The following is a 22,290-nucleotide window of genomic DNA, read 5'->3' on the forward strand; positions in this document are numbered from 1 at the left end:
TCTTGAAGACGTTTCACCTCTCATCCAAGAAGCTCCTTCAGTTCTGGTGCAGAGTCGCAGGCTTTAAACTCTGTGTGTGTGTGTGTGTGTGTGTGTGTGTGTGTGTGTGTGTGTGAACAGGTCACATGACCACCATGTGTGTCGTTATGGTCAGGTGGGACCAGGTGTGAATGGACGTTAAGTCGTCTGTGGAGGGATTTCAGGACTGCATTGTAGGTGGGTGATAAGTGGTGTCGTAGGCCACCTCTTCTGTTTGATGATGGTCGTTCCAGTTTGACGTAGACGGCTTCTGTCACGCCTCTTAAATTCTTGTACGTGAGTAAAAATAAGCGCTGATGATCAGACTGAGGTGATGTTTGGTTTCTCTGCCTCCTCTGTTTCCTACAAATATTTTGTGTATAAACTTGGACTGGCAAAAACATCTTAACCCAACGTCCAGATCCCTCCCACAGCTTTCGGCCATATCTCCTGTTCTTCATCATTCTTCGGCAGGATGTGGCTGAAAGCTCTGCAGGAAATCCAGTAAGTGGACTTTGAGTTGAGATGTTTTTTTCTCTATGAAAGTCAAGAGTGGATCTTCCCGTTCAGTCTAGTGATGATTTATTGATATTTACAAAGGAACTAAAAATATAACGTCAGTCCTGATGGTGGCGCTACAGGAAGGATCTTCGTCATCTAGAGAGTCATCCTCTTTTAGAAATCTGAAGACAAAGCCTCCTGTTTGTAGAACTATTTTCAGGGTACTTCTCCTGACTGTTTGTTGTTGTCTCTGTGGATCAGAGATGAAATATGAATGTGATCCTGGACCCTGGACCCTGGACCCTGGATCCTGGATCCTGGACCCTGGATCCTGGATCCTGGATCCTGGACCCTGGATCCTGGATCCTGGATCCTGGATCCTGGATCCTGGATCCTGGACCCTGGATCCTGGAACCTGGATCCTGGAACCTGGTGGGTAAACGTCACAATGAAAAGAACTGAATCTGAGACACTTTCCCTAAAAAGAAACCTCAAATTTCTCCAGCAGAGACAAAGCAGCTGAGGATCATTTTCAGAGTGCAGTCCTGCTACACTTTTAAGAACATGATGGATAATTTTTTGACACATCTGGAGTTTGGGAGAGAGACAGGGATGTGTAGAAAAATAACACATCATTTTTAAGAGTGCAGCAGCTGGCTGGTGAGGATGTTTTCTGAGACAAAAAGCCACGGCAACAGAGCGGGGAGCCGATTACCCAGCAGCCAGAGAGATGGAGCCAGTGTCCGACACGATTACGTCTAACACAGGAAGTGTTCAGACTGAGCTGCAGGGAGCGTCAGCTGAGAGAAATTTAGGTTCACAGAGGATCTTACTGTCCAGTACAGGACCTGGTCTGTGACTCTGGAGCTGAGAAGAACTGCTGAGGCCAAACAGGAAATACACCCTGCACCACAACCAGAGGGCGTCCGCATACTTTTGGCTGTAAAGTGTAGCTCTGTTACATCACATAATCATCTGGCTGACTGAGTAATCAGCTGACTCAATAAACCCCGCCCCCTCCCTGGCAGGGCGGGCTCCATGTTGCAGTGGGCGAGGCCTCTATTGGCCAATGGCAAAGGGCAAAGCATCAAGCAGGAAACAGGAAGCAGCGGCGGCATCTTACCAGTGTTTGTTCAGACACACGTCACGGTAACCGTAGCGACACTAGCTGTTTATTAACCCCCCCTCCCCCATCGACCCCTCATAGAGCTTAACCCCGCCCCCCTTGTTATAGTGTACTGTGAGAACGGGCAGACGGGCGGGCGGACGACACACACTATAGAAATGAAACAAACAAAAAGATGTTAGACACATTTAAAGCCACACAGTTACAATGAGCCAGAAAAGAAAACAGCGGTTAGGAACCTTTAAACATGTCAGCCATTTTCTTTTTTTTCTTTTTTTGGATGTTTAAACGTTCAACCAGCAGTTAGAAGAAACCAGAGAGAGAAACACACCAGGACGCTGTGATGAGGATTAGCTTCCTTCATCAGAGACCTACAGCACTACAGACAGAGACAGAGAGAGCAGAGAAGGCAGCCATGTTTCCATCCAATCACTGTGTTCGTCTGTGACTCACCTGACCAACAGCTCTTTAACGTTACCTGGATCCACAAACACCTCTGGCCAAGTTCACACTACACTACTGTAGTCCTTATACTCTGCTCCAGATCAGAGGAGAATCAGCACTGGTTCGGTGCTTGTGAATCGGCACCTGAGCAACATGTGTGCAAAGACGCAGGCTGACAGGCTCATTGACGTATTGCAGCCGCTCCACAGATATATCAGGCTAAATATTTCACCTGTCGGTGAGAAACAGCTGATGAAAGTGCAGGACACAGGTTGAGGACCCTTTTTACACAGAGTGGCGACGACATCCACTCTTTATGCAACCTTTGCATTTTTTACACAGAACCAAACGACAGCAGCATCATGTGGCTCCAGTGTGTGATGTCAGACAGCGTGATGACATCACAGAATCAAAAAAAGCGTGACATGTAACACAACAGCATCAGCCTCTAGTGTGACATATAACATACGTGTCAGCAGCTCTTTATAAACAATAACAATGACATCACGTCAATAACAATCATTTAGTGTCCCTGTTATATGGCGGCTGATCTCGTCCTCTGCTCGGAGGGTAAGGAGCTCCTTGACCTCATTGTTTAAGTTAGCTGCTAACAGCTGCTGTTCTTCTTCTCTGAGTTAGCTGCTAACTGCTAACAGCTGCTGTTCTTCTTCTTTGAGCTAGCTGCTAACTGCTAACAGCTGCTGTTCTTCTTCTTTGAGCTAGCTGCTAACTGCTATTTGGTTCTGGGTCAAAGAAAGAACATGCAGGTCAGATCGCAGATGTAAGATGGTAAAAATATTAAAATAAAGTACTGATAATAATAATTTAATTGAATGTTTTACTGTTGTTAATAATTTCCTGAATTGTTTTGAAATCTAATATCTTAGTTTGATGAGTATGACGTGTCCAAAATCGTCACGTTAAACACGCTGCCTGAAGGTGCACAGTATTATAGGATTTGTGGTTTTGGGTCGGGGTGTGGATCTTGTATCGCCAGGTCGGGTTGGAGAAGTATTTGGTCGTACTGTGTGTGCGGGCGGCGGGGTGGGTGTAGAACTGCACGTCACAGTGCTGGTTCAGGAGCAGGTCTTGAAAACCAGACCTATAGACTGTATAGATATTAATAACTAACTCTGAACGCTGCTTAGTCACCTTTTGACTTTGATATTTTATAAGTAACCAGCTGCAAACGTGTTGCTGGGGAGAGGGATGTCTGGGGTGCTTAACTTGATCTGCCGACCCCACGACCTGGCTCCGGGTAAGCGGGTGAAAATGGATGGATGAATGGATGGATGGATGGATGGATGAATGGATGGATGGATAGATGGATGGATGGATGGATGAATGGATGGATGGACAGATGGACCCACCAATGCACAGGTCAACCTGCAGCGTGCTCTGGTTGTGGGTCAACCTGCGAGTCACATGACATACTGGTCATGGTGAGGGGTGTTTTAATGTCCGCGCAGTCCTGGTGTGCTGATTCTGATCTGACCAGTCAAACAGTCATGTAGTGTGAACTCTTCAGAGCTACCAGCTACCATAATAATGTGGTTGCTATGGCTTCAGCAGCTGGTTGCTAACCAGCTGCTGAAGCCATAGCAACCACATTATTATGCTTTTAAAGTGTTTACTGTAACAAAGCTTTAGCGGTGACCAATAACCCTCCTGATGATGGAGGAGCCTGCTAGCTGCTGTACCCTCAGCAGCTAGCAGGCTAACCCTGCACTTTACAGGGCTGGAGTTTGGTTTTGGAACGAGGTTGAAACACATATCTCCCTCCAACCTCACGACGAGCTCCAGACACAATGTTCAGATCCAAATCCACAAAACCAGCCTGAAAATGAAGGAAATGTGAAGCGACTGTGAGTCTGTGGAGCTCAGCTGTGACGCTGCTGGAGCTGATAGATGCTACGCTGTGATTGGCCAGTCTGTGTTTGAGGGGCAGGACTTAGCTCAACGTCAACGTCACTGCTGAGAATCCAGATCATTCATTCGTTTTTAGACGAATTTTAATATAATTTAGCGATTACACTGAAAATGAACCCCGGTGATGGAACATTCTGAGTCCAACATTTAAATAAAATAACAACTCTGCTTATTCCTTTGTTTCAGTCGCTTATTATCATCGTAACTGACTGCTGTAACTCCAGCGTTAAATGAAACCTCACACTCCCTGACACCCTCGCTGCACCAAACAGTTCACATGGCAACACCGTAAACACCACCCAGTCCTGTCGAGCCAACGTTCAAATCAAACACACTCAGTCTGTTTCCATGACGACAGAGAAAACTAAATCCCTGTAAACATGTCAGTGTGAGTGAAATGGTCCTGCAGTGAATGTGTCACAGTGGGACTAACACACCCAGATCATGTGACTCCTGCATGTATACAGTCAATCAGACCCAAACTGGCCGAGGCGCTCTGAGCATGCTCCACAGTTTCCGCCCCGGGCTTTGACCCGGAAGTCCAATAGCATTAAATGTGTAAGAGAAGAAGAAGCCGGTAACAACATGGAGAAATCTACATCCAGAGCCGTGACTTTTTGGACGGACCAAATGTACAGAGCTGTAAAGTTGTCCACCATGGTAGCAGTTAGCTGCTAGCTAACTGTAGCTAACTTGTTTGTCCATTGTTTGGTCTGTGACGTAATAGGTCAACAGGAAAAAGGTCCAATACTAACAAGCTGAAAGGAGGCATATCTCCACCTATCGTAGAGGAGTCGCACATACTTGGCTCAAGGACAGTAGGCCAGTTAGATGTCCTCGTCCAGCTGGGACTGTAGCTCCACTTCACTGTGACTGGAGACACACTGAGTGTGTCACATTCTTTTGAGGCTTTTAAAACTGCATCAGTCAGTTTTTGTGCTCTGATGTCATCAGGAGATCACAGCTGATTATTTCTGACTCTTTGGTGTTTATTTTGAGCATTAAATCAGATTTTACACAAATCAGTACTGTGTGATTTTAAAGACAGCATGTGTGGAGACAAACTCTGGTGTTGTTTCATTTGTACAGTTTCATGTGTTGTAGCTGTGCTTGATACCAGACGACTGTGTGAATCAGATGTTTATCTGAGCAGCTACATGCCGTCCTGATACGTCTGAGCTCAGTGTGTAAAGCTGCGTCTGGTACAAATATAGACAGAATAGAAAGAGTTGAGCAGCAGCTCCTGCAGACTGTGATCTGCTCTTCTCAGCAGGTGATGGGTTTATTTTCTGATGTGTGATGAGGCCGATATAACAACTTCATTAGTGCTAACTGCCTCCTGACGCCTGTTCCATCACACACAAAACGTCTGCTGAAACTTTGTTGGTGACAGTTGGATGGAAACAGAGCTGAGAGAGTCAGAGACAGAGAGAGGAAGAAGAGGATTGAGGAAGAGGAGAGGGGAGGAAGAGGAGGCTGATGTACCGTCTGGAGCTTCACTCAGCGCTTTGCCCGTCATCTCTCTCTCCCCGACCAGCCACACGTAACCAGAGCCGGTCATGTTGAGCTGCCGTGCCGCCTTATACACCGCCGCCGCTTCATCCTCGCTGTGAACACACAGAACACACACACAGGAATGTGAGGCTGCTGCTGACGACATTTACAGCACACACACACACACACACACACATATACGACTAACATCCAGTACACCCCGAGAACATCTCAGGATACCCAACAACACCCTAACAACCACCACAGGAACCATAGCAACCACATGACAACACTACAGCAAACACTACACAGCTAATTTGATAATTAATCGGTTTGAGTAACTAAAAAAAAAGAGACTAGAATCACCACCCTGTGGTTGTATGACTCCGCCCACCAGCCCACCCTGTGGTTGTATGACTCCTCCCACCAGTTCACCCTGTGGTTGTATGACTCCTCCCACCAGTCCACCCTGTGGTTGTATGACTCCTCCCACCAGTCCACCCTGTGGTTGTATGACTCCTCCCACCAGTCCACCCTGTGGTTGTATGACTCCTCCCACCAGTCTACCCTGTGGTTGTATGACTCCTCCCACCAGTCCACCCTGTGGTTGTATGACTCCTCCCACCAGTCCACCCTGTGGTTGTATGACTCCTCCCACCAGCCCACCCTGTGGTTGTATGTGTCTGGCACATAAGAGCAAGTAAATAACAACAGAAACAAACTAAACAACAACAGAAAAACAGATCAGTATCAACACAGAATTTCACCATATCATTTCCACAAACACAAGACATTTATTCAGCCGATGCTTTTATCTAAAGCCACTCATAAACACCAGCACTCGTCTCTCTACAGGTCTAATCTCTGAGTCTCTGTGAGGAGATGATGAAGGTCGTTCTTCATCTGACTGATACGCAGTCTGATTAATCAGGTCAGTATCAGAACTGATATTGATCCAACACATCCACAGCCCTGCAGCCGCACAGCTACACCACAACACAGCTCATACAGCCGAGCTACACTCAAACAAACACCTCAGAGCAGCAGTTACCACCCACACCACTCTTCTTCTTCTCTTACTGACCTGGCAGAGAGGATGATGACTCGGGCCTCCAGGTCTTTGGCCTCCAGCAGCAGAGCCGTCAGGTTGGTGTCTGGACTGAACAGCAGCACCTTCTCCGCCTGGAGGACCGCGGCGCAGGGCAACAGGTGACAGCGCAGGGCAACAGGTGAGGGCGCAGGGTGACAGGTGAGGGTGCAGGGCAACAGGTGAGGGTGCAGGGCGACAGTACAGGGCGACAGGTGTTGGTGCAGGGCGACAGGTCACATCGTGGGACATTTAGAAACACAGCAGAACAGAACACCACAGAACATCATAGGACAGGCATTATTAGCTGTGAACCGTCAGACTCCCCTCCCCCTCCCACCCCGACACCCTGCCCCCATGACCCCAGCCTCGACCATGCTCCCTCTCACCCACGCCACCACGGGGGGAGGGGGCGGGGCCAAAAGATGGAGACAAAAAGTGTTGAAGATCTGCTGAACTGAAAGGAAACTGAAAGTCGAAGCTTGAAGACAAAGAAGGAGGGGCAAAAAGTTGTGCGTGGTGTGGTGGCACATGCAAACTGAGGCGCTTTCAAGACTCCAACCAACCAACCAATCAGGGACGTGCATGTTAGAGAGCGCTGATGCAACCGCAAATTAAAAAAAAAAGTTCGAGTGGAGAGAAGGAGGAGGAGGAGGAGGAGGGAGGCAGGGAGCATAGGAGCAGCAGGAGGAGGAGGAGGAGGGGGAGGAGTAGGAAGTGGTTCATTTCCCAACAGAAAAAGAAAAGGAGGTTTGATGTTGCAGAGGAGTGAGAGGATCCTGGTGGGGCGGTGTTCCTCAGATCTGCAGACAGAACCAAGCCTCAGCCTGGCTGCATGCAACCCTTCACATGGAGGAGAACTCAGGGGGGAGGAGGGGAGGAGGGGAGGAGGAGGGGGAGGGGGAGGAAGAAGGGGAGAGGGAGGAAGAGGAAGGGCGTCTCTCCTGCGAGTGTGAACCCATCCCCAGTGTGCAGGAATTATGAAAAATCAAAAGAACGTAAAGAGATGGTGGAGAAAAGACGAGCCACCAGGATAAGAGTCTATCTCTGGATTGGATTCTGGGGGGCGGGGCGGACTGGTGTTTGGCTACTACCGGGCGAGCTCAGAGATTGGTTGGGCGGCGTGCATCATTTGACCATGCAAGTTTATACCTTGGGTGTTCTCCTGAAGTCAAAGTTCTGTTGGTCGAGGTTTTCATAGTTCCTGTTTTTAGTCTGATGGTAATGTGCACAGAGAAAATATGCAGACACAGAAGAAGATTATAGACAGTCAGAGGAAATGAAGAGGGCCAAAAGCATCCAACACATGATCTGCTTCAAGTGTGACGGCACGCCGGAGCACGCAAACACATCACTGACCGCCCACCTGTCTGCCCACCTGTCTGCCTACTTGTCTGTCTGGTTTTCATTCGAAAATCTTTTTGATATTTTACCTGAATTTCAATTTTATTATTTGAGGTAACACACTGACTGTGGATAAATACCTCACACAACCCCACTGCAACAAACCTGAACTGTCCCTTTAAGAGATAAACTTTTGTAAATGTGACACCAGTTCTCAAATGTCATTAACCCACATGTGCTTTGGTGTTTTTTTCCTTGTTGTTTTTGCAGGGACCGGTGTCTGTTGGGTGCAGATGAATTTATCACTTGCATATTAAATAATCAGCTGTGTTTTTAATCAACAGTTAAAACAATCTAATGGCACATTTCAAAATAGTTTTACAACCTAAAATGCTAAACGTCCAGTGATGAGAGGAAGTGCATGAGTATAGTTAAAAGACGGATAAAAATCCTCCGTATAAAAACCATTTGTGTCATAATCAGTTGACACGTCTGTCTCTTCAGGTGTATATTTAGTGTGGAGATAATTATAGATTTGGAGAGCTGCTGTGAACAGAGCTGCATTTTATTTTTAGAGCCGACGGAGAACAAAGAACCAAAGGATGTGTTTGAAAGAGGAATCAGGAAGCTGTCGACCTCCGTTCTCACCGACTCTTTACAGCTGATTCATCTACAAACAGCTTTTATATTAACATGTAAATCAGACAGACTCAGTCTGACATCAGTCAGCTGATAAAGTTCCAGCTGAACCAACCACAGCTGACTGAATGTGTGTCTTACTACAAGGTAAATTTGTGTGTGTGTGTGTGTGTGTGGGGGGGGGGGGGCTTACGTCTTATGGCACATGGAGTATTGTGTGACTGGTAAATCGTCGTCGGCGCTCATCAAGATCAAGTCAGCTCATCCTTTTATTGGTAATTTAGCAAAACTGTAACAATAAAAAGTGATTTATTGCCCTAATCTTTGCCTAAAGATTTGGTTAACTAAAACATGTTACTAGATCAGCTAAAGAACAAAACTGCTTTAATTGCCACTTAAAGAACAAACGGACATGTGGAGTTCCCAAGGCTCCATACTGGGGCCTCTTCTGTTTAACATCTATATATGTCCACTGGCTCAGATAATGTTATGTAATGTGCTGTATAACTAAACTTGCCTTGCCTTATAATGAAGTTTAAACCTGCAAGAGACCTCACATCTAACTGTAACTTCCAGCTGGAAAACTAAGTGGGACTCTCTGGCACAGAGTAAAATTGGCTTAATTCCCACTTAAAGGACAAAACTGACATGTGAGTTCCCCAAGGCTCCATACTGGGGCCTCTTCTGTTTAACATCTACAAACTCGCACTGGCTCAGATAACGTTAAAATGTGTTACTGTAATTATGCAGACGACTTAGAAAGACCTCACATCTAACAAATAAATCTGAAACATTTTTTGTCCTTTATTTCAAATGACCTGAAAATCTGATTAGCAAAAAGCCTACAAATATGGGTTATTAGAATATATATATATATGTACAGTACAGGCCAAAAGTTTGGACACACCTTCTCATTCAATGCGTTTTCTTTATTTTCATGACTATTTACATTGTAGATTCTCACTGAAGGCATCAAAACTATGAATGAACACATGTGGAGTTATGTACTTAACAAAAAAAGGTGAAATAACTGAAAACATGTTTTATATTCTAGTTTCTTCAAAATAGCCACCCTTTGCTCTGATTACTGCTTTGCACACTCTTGGCATTCTCTCCATGAGCTTCAAGAGGTAGTCACCTGAAATGGTTTTCCAACAGTCTTGAAGGAGTTCCCAGAGGTGTTTAGCACTTGTTGGCACCTTTGCCTTCACTCTGCGGTCCAGCTCACCCCAAACCATCTCCATTGGGTTCAGGTCCGGTGACTGTGGAGGCCAGGTCATCTGCCGCAGCACTCCATCACTCTCCTTCTTGGTCAAATAGCCCTTACACAGCCTGGAGGTGTGTTTGGGGTCATTGTCCTGTTGAAAAATAAATGATCGTCCAACTAAACGCAAACCGGATGGGATGGCATGTCGCTGCAGGATGCTGTGGTAGCCATGCTGGTTCAGTGTGCCTTCAATTTTGAATAAATCCCCAACAGTGTCACCAGCAAAACACCCCCACACCATCACACCTCCTCCTCCATGCTTCACAGTGGGAACCAGGCATGTGGAATCCATCCGTTCACCTTTTCTGCGTCTCACAAAGACACGGCGGTTGGAACCAAAGATCTCAAATTTGGACTCATCAGACCAAAGCACCGATTTCCATGGGTCTAATGTCCATTCCTTGTGTTTCTTGGCCCAAACAAATCTCTTCTGCTTGTTGCCTCTCCTTAGCAGTGGTTTCCTAGCAGCTATTTGACCATGAAGGCCTGATTCGCGCAGTCTCCTCTTAACAGTTGTTCTAGAGATGGGTCTGCTGCTAGAACTCTGTGTGGTATTCATCTGGTCTCTGATCTGAGCTGCTGTTAACTTGCCATTTCTGAGGCTGGTGACTCGGATGAACTTATCCTCAGAAGCAGAGGTGACTCTTGGTCTTCCTTTCCTGGCTCGGTCCTCATGTGTGCCAGTTTCGTTGTAGCGCTTGATGGTTTTTGCGACTCCACTTGGGGACACATTTAAAGTTTTGCAATTTTCGGACTGACTGACCTTCATTTCTTAAAGTAATGATGGCCACTGGTTTTTCTTTAGTTAGCTGATTGGTTCTTGCCATAATATGAATTTTAACAGTTGTCCAATAGGGCTGTCGGCTGTGTATTAACCTGACTTCTGCACAACACAACTGATGGTCCCAACCCCATTGATAAAGCAAGAAATTCCACTATTAACCCTGATAAGGCACACCTGTGAAGTGGAAACCATTTCAGGTGACTACCTCTTGAAGCTCATGGAGAGAATGCCAAGAGTGTGCAAAGCAGTAATCAGAGCAAAGGGTGGCTATTTTGAAGAAACTAGAATATAAAACATGTTTTCAGTTATTTCACCTTTTTTTGTTAAGTACATAACTCCACATGTGTTCATTCATAGTTTTGATGCCTTCAGTGAGAATCTACAATGTAAATAGTCATGAAAATAAAGAAAACGCATTGAATGAGAAGGTGTGTCCAAACTTTTGGCCTGTACTGTATGTATGTACATATGTGTATATATCATTAAATGCTCTTGAGTGACTGGAAACCTCTGGCGTCCTCCATCAGCTGTGCCCGTAACACGGTGCTACTGGCTTAAAAATACATGTGAAATTTGTGGATGTACGAGACGTAAATCTGAGTAGGGAAAAAAAAATTTTTCAGCAGATCTTCATCCTTAAGGCACACCCTCTCATGTAACACTGATTAATTCTCAAACGAATCATCATGATTTTATCCTGGAAAATACGTCCAACTCAACAGTGTTTAAACATCCTGACATTTTAATGGACTAAATTGTGTCCAACAACAGAAATCTACTCAGATGAAGGGTCTCAGTGTTCTGATATCAGCGTACTATCTGACATCATGTCCAGCCCAAACAGGTTGACAGGAAAGACTGTCAGTTTCCATGTATACAGGTGTAAACATAAATATACAGATTATAGGAAAACAAACAGTATATTCTGTACGTCTTCCGACATGTAGCGCGCATTATTCGGTCTAGTTTGCCTCATTTTCCAATCTTCAGAAATAAAACCAGCCCATACTTTGACACTCTTCACACAATCATCAAACCAACATTATTCAGGATTTCTGTTCTGGTGCAGCAGGGTTTAAAGTCTTCCTGTTCAGATGTTTATTCCTGTAATCAGATTGAACATTCGAACCACCGTTACAGAACACGTTGGGAGAAATACACGATACGCAGAAACAGAGACTTGTGTCTGAAACCAATGAGCTGTGGTCGAGGGTGATGAGAGCAGACGTGAGCGGCTCGGTGTGTGACCAGCTGTTCCTCCGTCTCGCTAAAGTTAGAGTCTATCAGACTGAAACTTCCTGTGATGTTGAGTCAGTGTGGCGGCGGAGCGTCCCATTAGTCCTCCACTCAATCCGCTCCAAATGTTAATCTCATTAAATTTACATCCTGAAGCAAAGTCCCTGAACTACACACACACGCACGCACGCACGCACGCACGCACGCACGCACAGAGTACCTTTATAAAGCCTTTTACTTGCTGTCTGTTTCTGATGCTGTTAATGTGTGAATGTTGTTGATGGACGCTGTCTGTCTGTCCCTCTGTCCGTCTGTGTGTGTGTGTGTGTGTGTGTGTCTGTCTGTCTGTCTGTCTGTGTGTGTGTCCGTCCCTCTGTCAAACAGTCACACAGGTTTAACATCATGTTCCTGACTTTACCTTCATGCTACCTGTTTACCTACAGACCACAGCTAATGTTTATATTTCTGTCTACCACAGTAGAACCTTTTTTGTTCTATTTCATTCCTACATTTTAAATTCTGCACTGTTTTGTGTTTTAAAAGTCTCACTTTTGTTTGCATGATTTTCCTGTCTACATATTTAATGAGCAGTGTCTGAGGGAGCCTGAGATCTGACGACTGCTGCTTTGAAACTCTGTAGAAACGAAGCTGGAGACCTAATTCAAAGCTTTATTTTCTTTGTGCGTGACACTAAACTGTTATTGTACTGATTCAGTTCTGAGGAAAAGGACGTTAGACTGAAGCCATCACTGGTCACCAGCAAACAGAGAGGCTACTGAAATATAATGTAACATAAGTGAGCGGGCACCTGGACAGAGAACACAAACACCAGACTGACTGTGATCATCATCATGTTGACTAAAGGCCAGAAAATAAATTATAATCACATTTATAATGATGTTACTCTCTGTAATGTAATTCGGACTGTGGGCTCCATGATACTCAGTAGTGTACTGTTTGTAAATGACTTTATGAGCTACGTTACAAAGCAACCAACAGCAGATCAATGTAGAGTGGCTAAGTTACAGCTAGCTGGCTAACATTAGCTCAGCGTACAACTAGCTTGTTGGTGGCACCTGCATCACTCTTGGCTAGTAGAAACATTTATTATTGGCTAAATCAACACTGTCGTAAAACATAAATTAGCATCGTGGATCATATTAGCTGGTGAAGTAATTTGGCAAGCTAGCCAACTAACATAGCAATAATATCAGCAAGCAAGCAAAAGTAAGCCAGCTAGCTGTAGCTAAGCTACGCTGCTTTGATCTTGTGTTGCTGCCTTGTAACACCAGCTGATTAACAGTCCAGCCCCTGGAGTCTGAATATTAGCTGACGTTGTCCACTCAGTATTTTGCTACTTTACCTAGCTAGCAATTTGTCTTGCATTAACAAGCAAGCTAACGTTAGCTAACATTATCCAGCTAAAACCACAATATCACAACATGTTTGACATCAGTGCTTCCTCTGAGATTTGTCTCGGCACCGGGGAAACTGAATTTAATGAATTTCCTGTTTATCAGACCACAAACAGAACACTGCAGGAATGCGTCTCAAAACCCAGAAATGAGTTAGCATGTTAGCATGTTAGCATTTCCTGTTCCCTGGTTTTGCAGTCAGTGTGTTTTTGGTTAGATGTGTGAAATCAGGTCTGTGGTTACCACCAGCTGAGGAGACCTTCACCTTCTGTTCTACATCAGTAAAAACCCCACTGTGAATGTAGAAGCTTTAAAAAAAAGACAGTTGCTAACAGGTGGCTAAATGAGACTACAGAACGTCATCATGTCGAACACAGCTGTGTTCATTAGTGAAGATTATCTGACTAAACTAAACCTGGAAGGATCAGAAACGTTTGTTTGTCACAGAATTTATTTTCCAATGGAAAAATCAGAATCCCTTCATTTGTTCATCTGTGCTCGGACCAATCCTATTTACTCTATATATGCTTCCTTTAGGTAACATCATTAGAAATCACTCTATAAATTTCCATTGTTATGCGGATGATACTCAGTTGTATTTATCGATGAAGCCAGAAGAAAGTAATCAATTAACTAAACTCCATAACTGCCTTAAAGACATAAAAACTTGGATGAGCACCAATTTCCTGATGTTAAATTCAGACAAAACTGAAGTTATTGTTCTTGGCCCCAAACAACTCAGAGACTCTTTATCTGATGACATAGTTTCTCTAGATGGCATTGCTCTGGCCCCTGCCACTACCATAAGAAACCTCGGAGTAATATTTGATCAAGATTTGTCTTTTAATTCTCATTTAAAACAAACCTCACGGACTGCATTTTTTCATCTGCGTAATATTGTGAAAATTAGGCCTATCCTGACCCGAAAAGATGCAGAAAAATTGGTCCACGCTTTTGTTACCTCAAGGCTGGATTACTGTAACTCTCTATTATCAGGTAGCTCTAGTAAGTCCTTAAAAACTCTCCAGCTAATTCAGAATGCAGCAGCACGTGTACTAACAGGAACTAATAAAGAGATCATATTTCTCCTGTTTTAGCTTCTCTGCACTGGCTCCCTGTAAAATCCAGAATTGAATTTAAAATCCTACTGTTAACTTATAAAGCTCTAAATGGTCAAGCTCCGTCATATCTTAGAGAGCTCATAGTGCCATATTATCCCACCAGAACACTGCGCTCTGAGAACGCAGGGTTACTCGTGGTCCCTAAAGTCTCCAAAGTAGATCAGGAGCCAGAGCCTTCAGCTATCAGGCTCCTCTCCTGTGGAATCATCTTCCTGTTACGGTCCGGGAGGCAGACACCGTCTCCACATTTAAGACTAGACTTAAGACTTTCCTCTTTGATAAAGCTTATAGTTAGGGCTGGCTCAGGCTTGTCCTGTACCAGCCCCTAGTTAGGCTGACTTAGGCCTAGTCTGCCGGAGGACCCCCCTATAATACACCGGGCACCTTCTCTCCTTCTCTCTCTCTCTCTCTCTCTCTCTCTCTCTCTCTCTCTCTCTCGTATCCTATTACTGCATCTTGCTAACTCGGCCATTCTGGATGTCACTAACTCGGCTTCTTCTCCGGAGCCTTTGTGCTCCACTGTCTCTCAGATTAACTCATATCACAGCGGTGCCTGGACAGCGTGACGTGTGTGGTTGTGCTGCTGCCGTGGTCCTGCCAGATGCCTCCTGCTGCTGCTGCCATCATTAGTCATTAGTCATACTTCTACTGTTATTATACACATATGACTATTGTCACACATGTATACTGTCAGATGCTAATATATTATTATTAATTATAATATTATTACTTTCATTAATGTTGTTGTAAGCTACTGTCATTACCTGCATCTCTCTCTCTCTCTCTCTCTCTCTCTCTCTCTCTCTGTCTCATTGTGTCATGTGGATTACTGTTAATTTATCATGCTGATCTGTTCTGTACGACATCTATTGCACGTCTGTCCGTCCTGGAAGAGGGATCCCTCCTCAGTTGCTCTTCCTGAGCTTTCTACCGTACAGTGCAGGCAATGGAACACACAGAGTCTTTAAATTCACTGGAAGGCTTTTACTGTGAAACATCTGTACAGGAAGTGTTGAGTTTTTGAGGCAGTAGTAATCATTGCAGTGGAAATGAACATTATACTGTTCACACAGTGGGTCTGTATCCTCTCAGTGTTTGACGTGTCCTCACAGCCTGTCTTTGAGCTGAGATGTTACGTCTCTGCAGAGACTGTCGGTCTATTGTCTCCGTACAGTATGTAACTGTGTGTGTGTGTGTGTGTGTGTGTGTGTGTGTGTGTGTACAGCAGCCTCTGTGATATTCATCAGTGTTACATTATGAATCAGATGTTTAATTCAGAGTCGCTGCACTTCACCTACTTCAACTAATGTGCTGTAATATTCATGTTTGTCCTCCAACATTCATGAGTCTCACTGTGAGACAGGAAGTCTGAACTTTAACTCATCTGGACTCTGAGGGGCTTTTATTTTTACCTCCACTCCACCTCAACCACACACACACACACACACACACACACACACACACACACACACACACACACACACACACACACACACACACTCAGCCTATTAGCTGTCACTGAGATTAGACCTCATTAGTGTGTTCGCATCAATAAATCATGTCCTCTAATTATTTCTCTTTACATATGAACAGTGGTGCTCAGTATTATGGGATGTAACCATACATATATTCATATTAAAGCACTCAGTACGAGGCTCATGGTTCAGTATGCATTATGTACTGAACGATTCGTAAACTATCCTGTAACTGTTAAATAAAATCTACAGTTTAAACTGTGTTTAATATGATGTTGTCAACATTCAGCTCACAGGACGAAACAAGAAACACGCTGTCTTAAAATACGGCGGACCCGTCAGGTCCAGTCCAGTTCTTAACTCTCTGAACCCTGGAGTGACATCACTGTTCTCGTGCTGCGTTCAGACGCCTATTCTATTCTATCTATTGAATTTCTGTACTTCCTAATATTGCCCCGAGAATCCAGCACCTGTCGTGCTCTCACAAACACAGGTGTTACTGACATATTTATCTGAAACATGTTGTGGTGTTCTCTAACAAGCTCATGTCAGACTGTGACTCCTGCTCTGAACTAAAGAACAAAAATGATGATGTTAGTTTTCAAACAGAATTAACTACAAAACTATATTTAATATTTCATAAGGAGCTGTTTTTGGTTTATAAGCTGTTCAGAAGACGTCCCAGAGGACGGGTCCCTCAGGTAAACATATTCTCATACAATGATTCGTATGATATCTCATGAATGACGATACTTCCTTAGGTGTAGGAAAAGAAATATGGTGAGGACGTGTAAGTGTGCCGTCTAAGTATCTGTATGAAAGAGTGAATCAGCTGAATGTGATCATGATGTGAACATGAACAGTGCCTTCTCTGTTGTGGTGTTTATCATACTGAGAATAAATGGATCAGCAAATCCAAAGACTGACAAGATGGTTTGTTAAAAGTTGTGGCACCCAGTGGTTTAGTGGAAGGTGTGACATATATGAAGGTAATGTCCCTGCCACAGCGGCTGCAGGTTCGATTCCAGCCTGAGGCCCTTTGCTGCACGTCATCCGTTCAAATAAAGGCAAAAAGCCAAAAGAAATTCTTTAAAAAAATCACGATACCACAAATTCAGTGAAGTGTTACACCTGTACTCATCAAATATAAACTGCAGCCAATCCACTCAGATCACTGAGATCAGGTCGGCTAGTTATATATAATAAATGTTATTCTTTTACTTTTGGTTCCTTAAAGTATATTTTGATGCTTCACAGAGTGAATCTGCTCTGTGGTGTGAGCACTTCCTCCTCTGAGCATAAACACTGTCAGACACTTCCTGTCTGCTGACGGCCTCATTGATGAGGTGATCACTGTGTCTCACTGAGACTCCTGAAACATCAGAGAGGGAACAAACCTGTCTGTCTGTCTGTCTGTCTGTCTGTGTCTCTGAGTGTGTCAGACAGACAGTCAGACAGACAGACAGTCGGGTCGACAGTGAGGCAGGTCGACAGCTGTGACAGAAGCAGCTGAGATGTGTTTGCACGACTCCGACTCCTTCAGCGTCGAGGAGATGAGACAACAGACAACAGACGGAGGTGAAGAACTGAAAGATGACGTGGACGGACAGAGAGGAGGAGAGAGGACAGAAAGAGACAGAGAGGACTGAAGAGAAGTAACTGAAGGTGTTAATTTAACTAAGGTGGAAAAAAGGAAGAAATAAAGTAAAACTCCACCAAGACGGCACAAAACTGATTTAATAACAGAAAACATTTGTAAATTAAGTTAATCTGTAAAATAGGATGGTCGTAAAAACATCATGGGACACATGAGAGAAGTTTGAGCTGAAGTTACATGAACACAGTGAAAATGTTCAAACTCAGACGGACAAAAGTCTCCCATATTTAACCTGCACACGGCTGTCCCAGTCTCATCACCTGAGCTCCAGGTGAGTCTCATCTTTATTCATACGTATCATTAATGGGTGGAGCCTGTCTCAGCCTCTCCGTCACCTCTCAGAGTCGAACTACTAACCAAACATTCTTGGTGGAGATAAAAAAGAAAAACAGAAAAGAAGAAGAAAGTGATGGAAGAGAAGCTGCACTGACGCCTCTGGCAGAAAGAATATAAAAGCCAGGAGGATGATGGAGGGATGATGGAGGGATAAACAGAAAGCAGTTTCACTTCTACACACATTTGTTGAGCAGATAATCTGACAAACTTCAGTCAGAGCCAAAGAACGACAAACGGAGGAGGAGATGTTTTAAGATTCAGACTCTGGTACACGTTCGTGGTGTGTCTGTGTCACTCTGCAGTTACATCTCCAAAACACTAGGTAGAGGTTTTTGTGAAGTGCTGTAAAGACTAGCTGATTCAAAACACACAAAAAAACACACATTCAACACACATTCAACACATAAAAAAACACATTCAACACATATTAAACAAACATTAAACTCACAAAAAACACATATTCAACACACATTAAACACACAAAAAACATATTCAACACACATTAAATACACAAAAACTCAAAAACACACATTAAACACAGATTAAATACACAAAAAACACACATTAAACACGAAAAACACAAATTCAACAAACATTAAACATACAAAAAACCCAAAAAACACATATTCAACACACAAAAAAAACATATTCAACACACATTTAATACACAAAAAAACACATATTCAACACACATTAAACACACAAAAACACACATTAAACACACATTAAACCTACAAAAACACACAAAGAACACACATTAGACAAACACAAACCCCCAAAAACACACATTCAACACACAAACCCCCCCCAAAACACACATTAAACACACAAAAAAACCCAAAAAACACACATTAAACACACAATAAAAACACAAAAAACACACATTAAACATACAGAAAAACAAAAAACACACATTCAACACACAAGAAACAAAAAACACCCATTAAACACACACAAAACCCAAAAAACACACATTCAACACACATTAAACACACAAAAAACACACACAAAACACATTCAACACACACACACACACACACACACACACACACACACACACACAGACACACATTTAACACACATTAAACACACAAAAAACATATTCAACACACATTAAACACACAAAAACTCAAAAACACACATTAAACACAGATTAAATACACAAAAAACACACATTAAACACGAAAAACACAAATTCAACACACATTAAACATACAAAAAAACAAAAAACACATATTCAACACACAAAAAAACACATATTCAACACACATTAAATACACAAAAAACCACATATTCAACACACATTAAACACACAAAAACACACAAAAAACACATATTCAACACACATTAAACACACAAAAACACACATTAAACACACATTAAACCTACAAAAACACATTAAACACACAAAAAACACACAAAAACACATATTCATCACACAAAAACCACAAAAACACACATTAGACAAACACAAACCCCCAAAAACACACATTCAACACACAAAAAACCCCCAAAAACACACATTAAACACACAAAAAACACACATTAAACATACAGAAAAACAAAAAACACACATTCAACACACAAGAAACAAAAAACACACATTCAACACACATATTAAACACACATTAAACACATTAAGCAAACACCACATTAAACACACACAAAACCCAAAAAACACACATTAAACACACAGAAAACAAAAAACACCCATTAAACACACAGAAAACACACACAAAACCCAAAAAACAAACATTCAACACACATTAAACACACAAAAACACACACTAAACACATATTAAACACACAAAAAACACACATTAAACACACAAAAAAACACAAAAACACACATTAAACACACATTAAACACACAAAAACACATATTCAACACACAAAACCCACAAAAACACACATTAAACACACAAAAAACCCCAAAAAACACACATTAAACACACAATAAAAACACAAAAAACACCCATTAAACACACAAAAAACACACATTAAACATACAGAAAAACAAAAAACACACATTCAACACACAAGAAACAAAAAACACCCATTAAACACACACAAAACCCAAAAAACACACATTCAACACACATTAAACACACAAAAACACACACAAAACACATATTAAACACACATTAAACACATTAAGCAAACACCACATTAAACACACACAAAACCCAAAAAACACACATTAAACACACAGAAAACAAAAAACACCCATTAAACACACACAAAACCCAAAAAACAAACATTCAACACACATTAAACACACAAAAACACACACTAAACACATATTAAACACACAAAAAACACACATTAAACACACACTTAACACATATTAAACACACAAAAACAAAAAAACACACATTAAACACACGCAAAACCCAAAAAACACACATTAAATACAAAAAACACCCATAAACAAACATTCAACGCACAAAAACACACACTAAACACATATTAAACACACAAAAAACACCCATTAAACACACACAAAACCCAAAAAACACACATTAAACACACAAAAAACACATTAAACACACAAAACACAAAAAACACACATTAAACACACATTAAACACAAAAAACACCCATTAAACAAACATTCAACACACATTAAACTCACAAAATACGCACACTAAACACATATTAAACATAGAAAAAACAAAAAACACACATTAAACACAAAAAACACCCATTAAACAAACATTCAACAACACACAAAAAACACACATTAAACACATATTAAACACACATTAAACACATTAAAAACAAGTTAAACACACACTAAACACACGTTAAACACACAAAAAACACACATTAAAAACACACACAAAAAACACACATTAAACACACTAAACACACAGTAAACACACACTAAACACACGTTAAACACACATTAAACACAGTAAACACACATTAAACACACATTAAACACACATTAAACATGGCTTAATAGAGACAGTGTCAAACACAAATCAGCTTCACTATAACTCACAGCATTCACAGACAAACACTTGTCTTTATCTGGACACATGTTCCCCACAAATACAACATGCTAACGTTATTAGCACAAGCCTATGGCATTTTACATTGTATAAACTAGCCTAGCAGCTAGCAGAGATTTGCTCTGCTCATATTTCAGCCAGGATAAATCACACACAGTGTGTGGAGGCTTTATTGTCTTCACAATTTATTGTTTCTTATCTGTGAAATTAAAGTAAATCAAAGCTTTGTTTCCACTGAGGGAAATGGTTTCAGCTCACAGAGACAGACAGGAGGTCTGCGTCACTGTGACACTGTGGAGTTACATTTCTGTGTATGTTACGCCAAAGCTTTGGCGTCGATTCAACGCATAAGTGTAAACTCCGTCTCATACAGATGTAATAAAAACATTAAAAACTGGTACTGAGGGACGTCAGTGTGAGACGCTCCGTATGTACACTCAGCTAATAGAAGTGAAACTGCAGTCTGATGATGGAGGAGTTATGACACACACACACACACACACACACGCACGCACACACGCACTCACACACACACAAACACACACAGCAGATCATTGTTTGTCATGCAGTGACCGGCATTCACACACACACACACACACACCCGGATTAGAACGAAGCACACACACATTGTTACATCAACACATGATGGTCAGCACACGCGTGTCCTCACAGTGTCAGTGTGTGTATAAACTGTATCGACACACAGTGTGTGTGTGTGTGTGTGTGTGTGTCCTGACCTTGGTCTCCCTCTCCTCCAGCAGCGTCTCCAGTCTCTTCTGAGCCGCTCGGCCTTCGTGGTCGTCGCTGACGATGAGGATGATGTGATTCCACCTGAACTCTCTCATCAGGTCGAACCAGACCTGAGCCTGGTGGGAGTACGGAGGCACCGTCCTCAGGAACGACAGGTGGATGCTCTGAGGAGGAGGAGGAGGAGGAGGAGGAGGAGGAGGAGGAGGAGGAGTGTTAGCCTGGTTTTTAATGATCTGAGCTCCATGTTGGGTGGACGCTGAGCCCACATACACAACATCATGTCATCCATTTTCCATATCAAGTACGGTGTGCCTTAAGGGTCAATCCTTGGTTCTATCTTGTTCTCATTATACATGCTCCCTTTGGGTGACGTCATCTGTCGTCATGGTGTCTCTGTCCACTGTTGACACTCAGCTGTTGAACCCACTGACCTCAGCGTGCTGACCTCTACAGGACTGTGTGATGTCACAAACTGGATGTTGTTGAACTTTCTTCAGCTCAATTCTAATAAAACAGAAATCCTTGTAAGTGGGTCACAAATACTGCCACCTACTGGTCACCTGTCACAACACATATAGCCTGCAGTAAGGAACCTTGGGGGCCTGTCATGTTTTTAATCACCTCAGACGCCTTGATTATTGCAGCCTTTAT

At 42.8% G+C, this 22,290-nt stretch overlaps 1 protein-coding gene across 3 annotated transcripts in view; it reads right to left on the reverse strand.

Moving 5' to 3' along the window:
- grin1b (glutamate receptor, ionotropic, N-methyl D-aspartate 1b) overlaps positions 1 to 22,290 on the reverse strand; it is an 85,277-nt gene that overhangs the window by 47,793 nt on the left and 15,194 nt on the right. For 2 of the 3 annotated variants that reach the window (XM_049579712.1, XM_049579714.1), the window contains exons 4-7: positions 21,627 to 21,803; positions 7,752 to 7,814; positions 6,597 to 6,694; positions 5,504 to 5,625 (exon numbers count right to left, since the gene is read on the reverse strand). In XM_049579712.1, the coding sequence (XP_049435669.1) occupies positions 5,504 to 5,625; positions 6,597 to 6,694; positions 7,752 to 7,814; positions 21,627 to 21,803 (460 nt within the window). The remainder of the gene's footprint in view (positions 1 to 5,503; positions 5,626 to 6,596; positions 6,695 to 7,751; positions 7,815 to 21,626; positions 21,804 to 22,290) is intronic. The other variant, XM_049579713.1, reaches the window with a different exon arrangement.

This window comes from Epinephelus fuscoguttatus, linkage group LG6 (genome assembly GCF_011397635.1).
Source record: "Epinephelus fuscoguttatus linkage group LG6, E.fuscoguttatus.final_Chr_v1".
NCBI lineage: Eukaryota > Metazoa > Chordata > Actinopteri > Perciformes > Serranidae > Epinephelus > Epinephelus fuscoguttatus.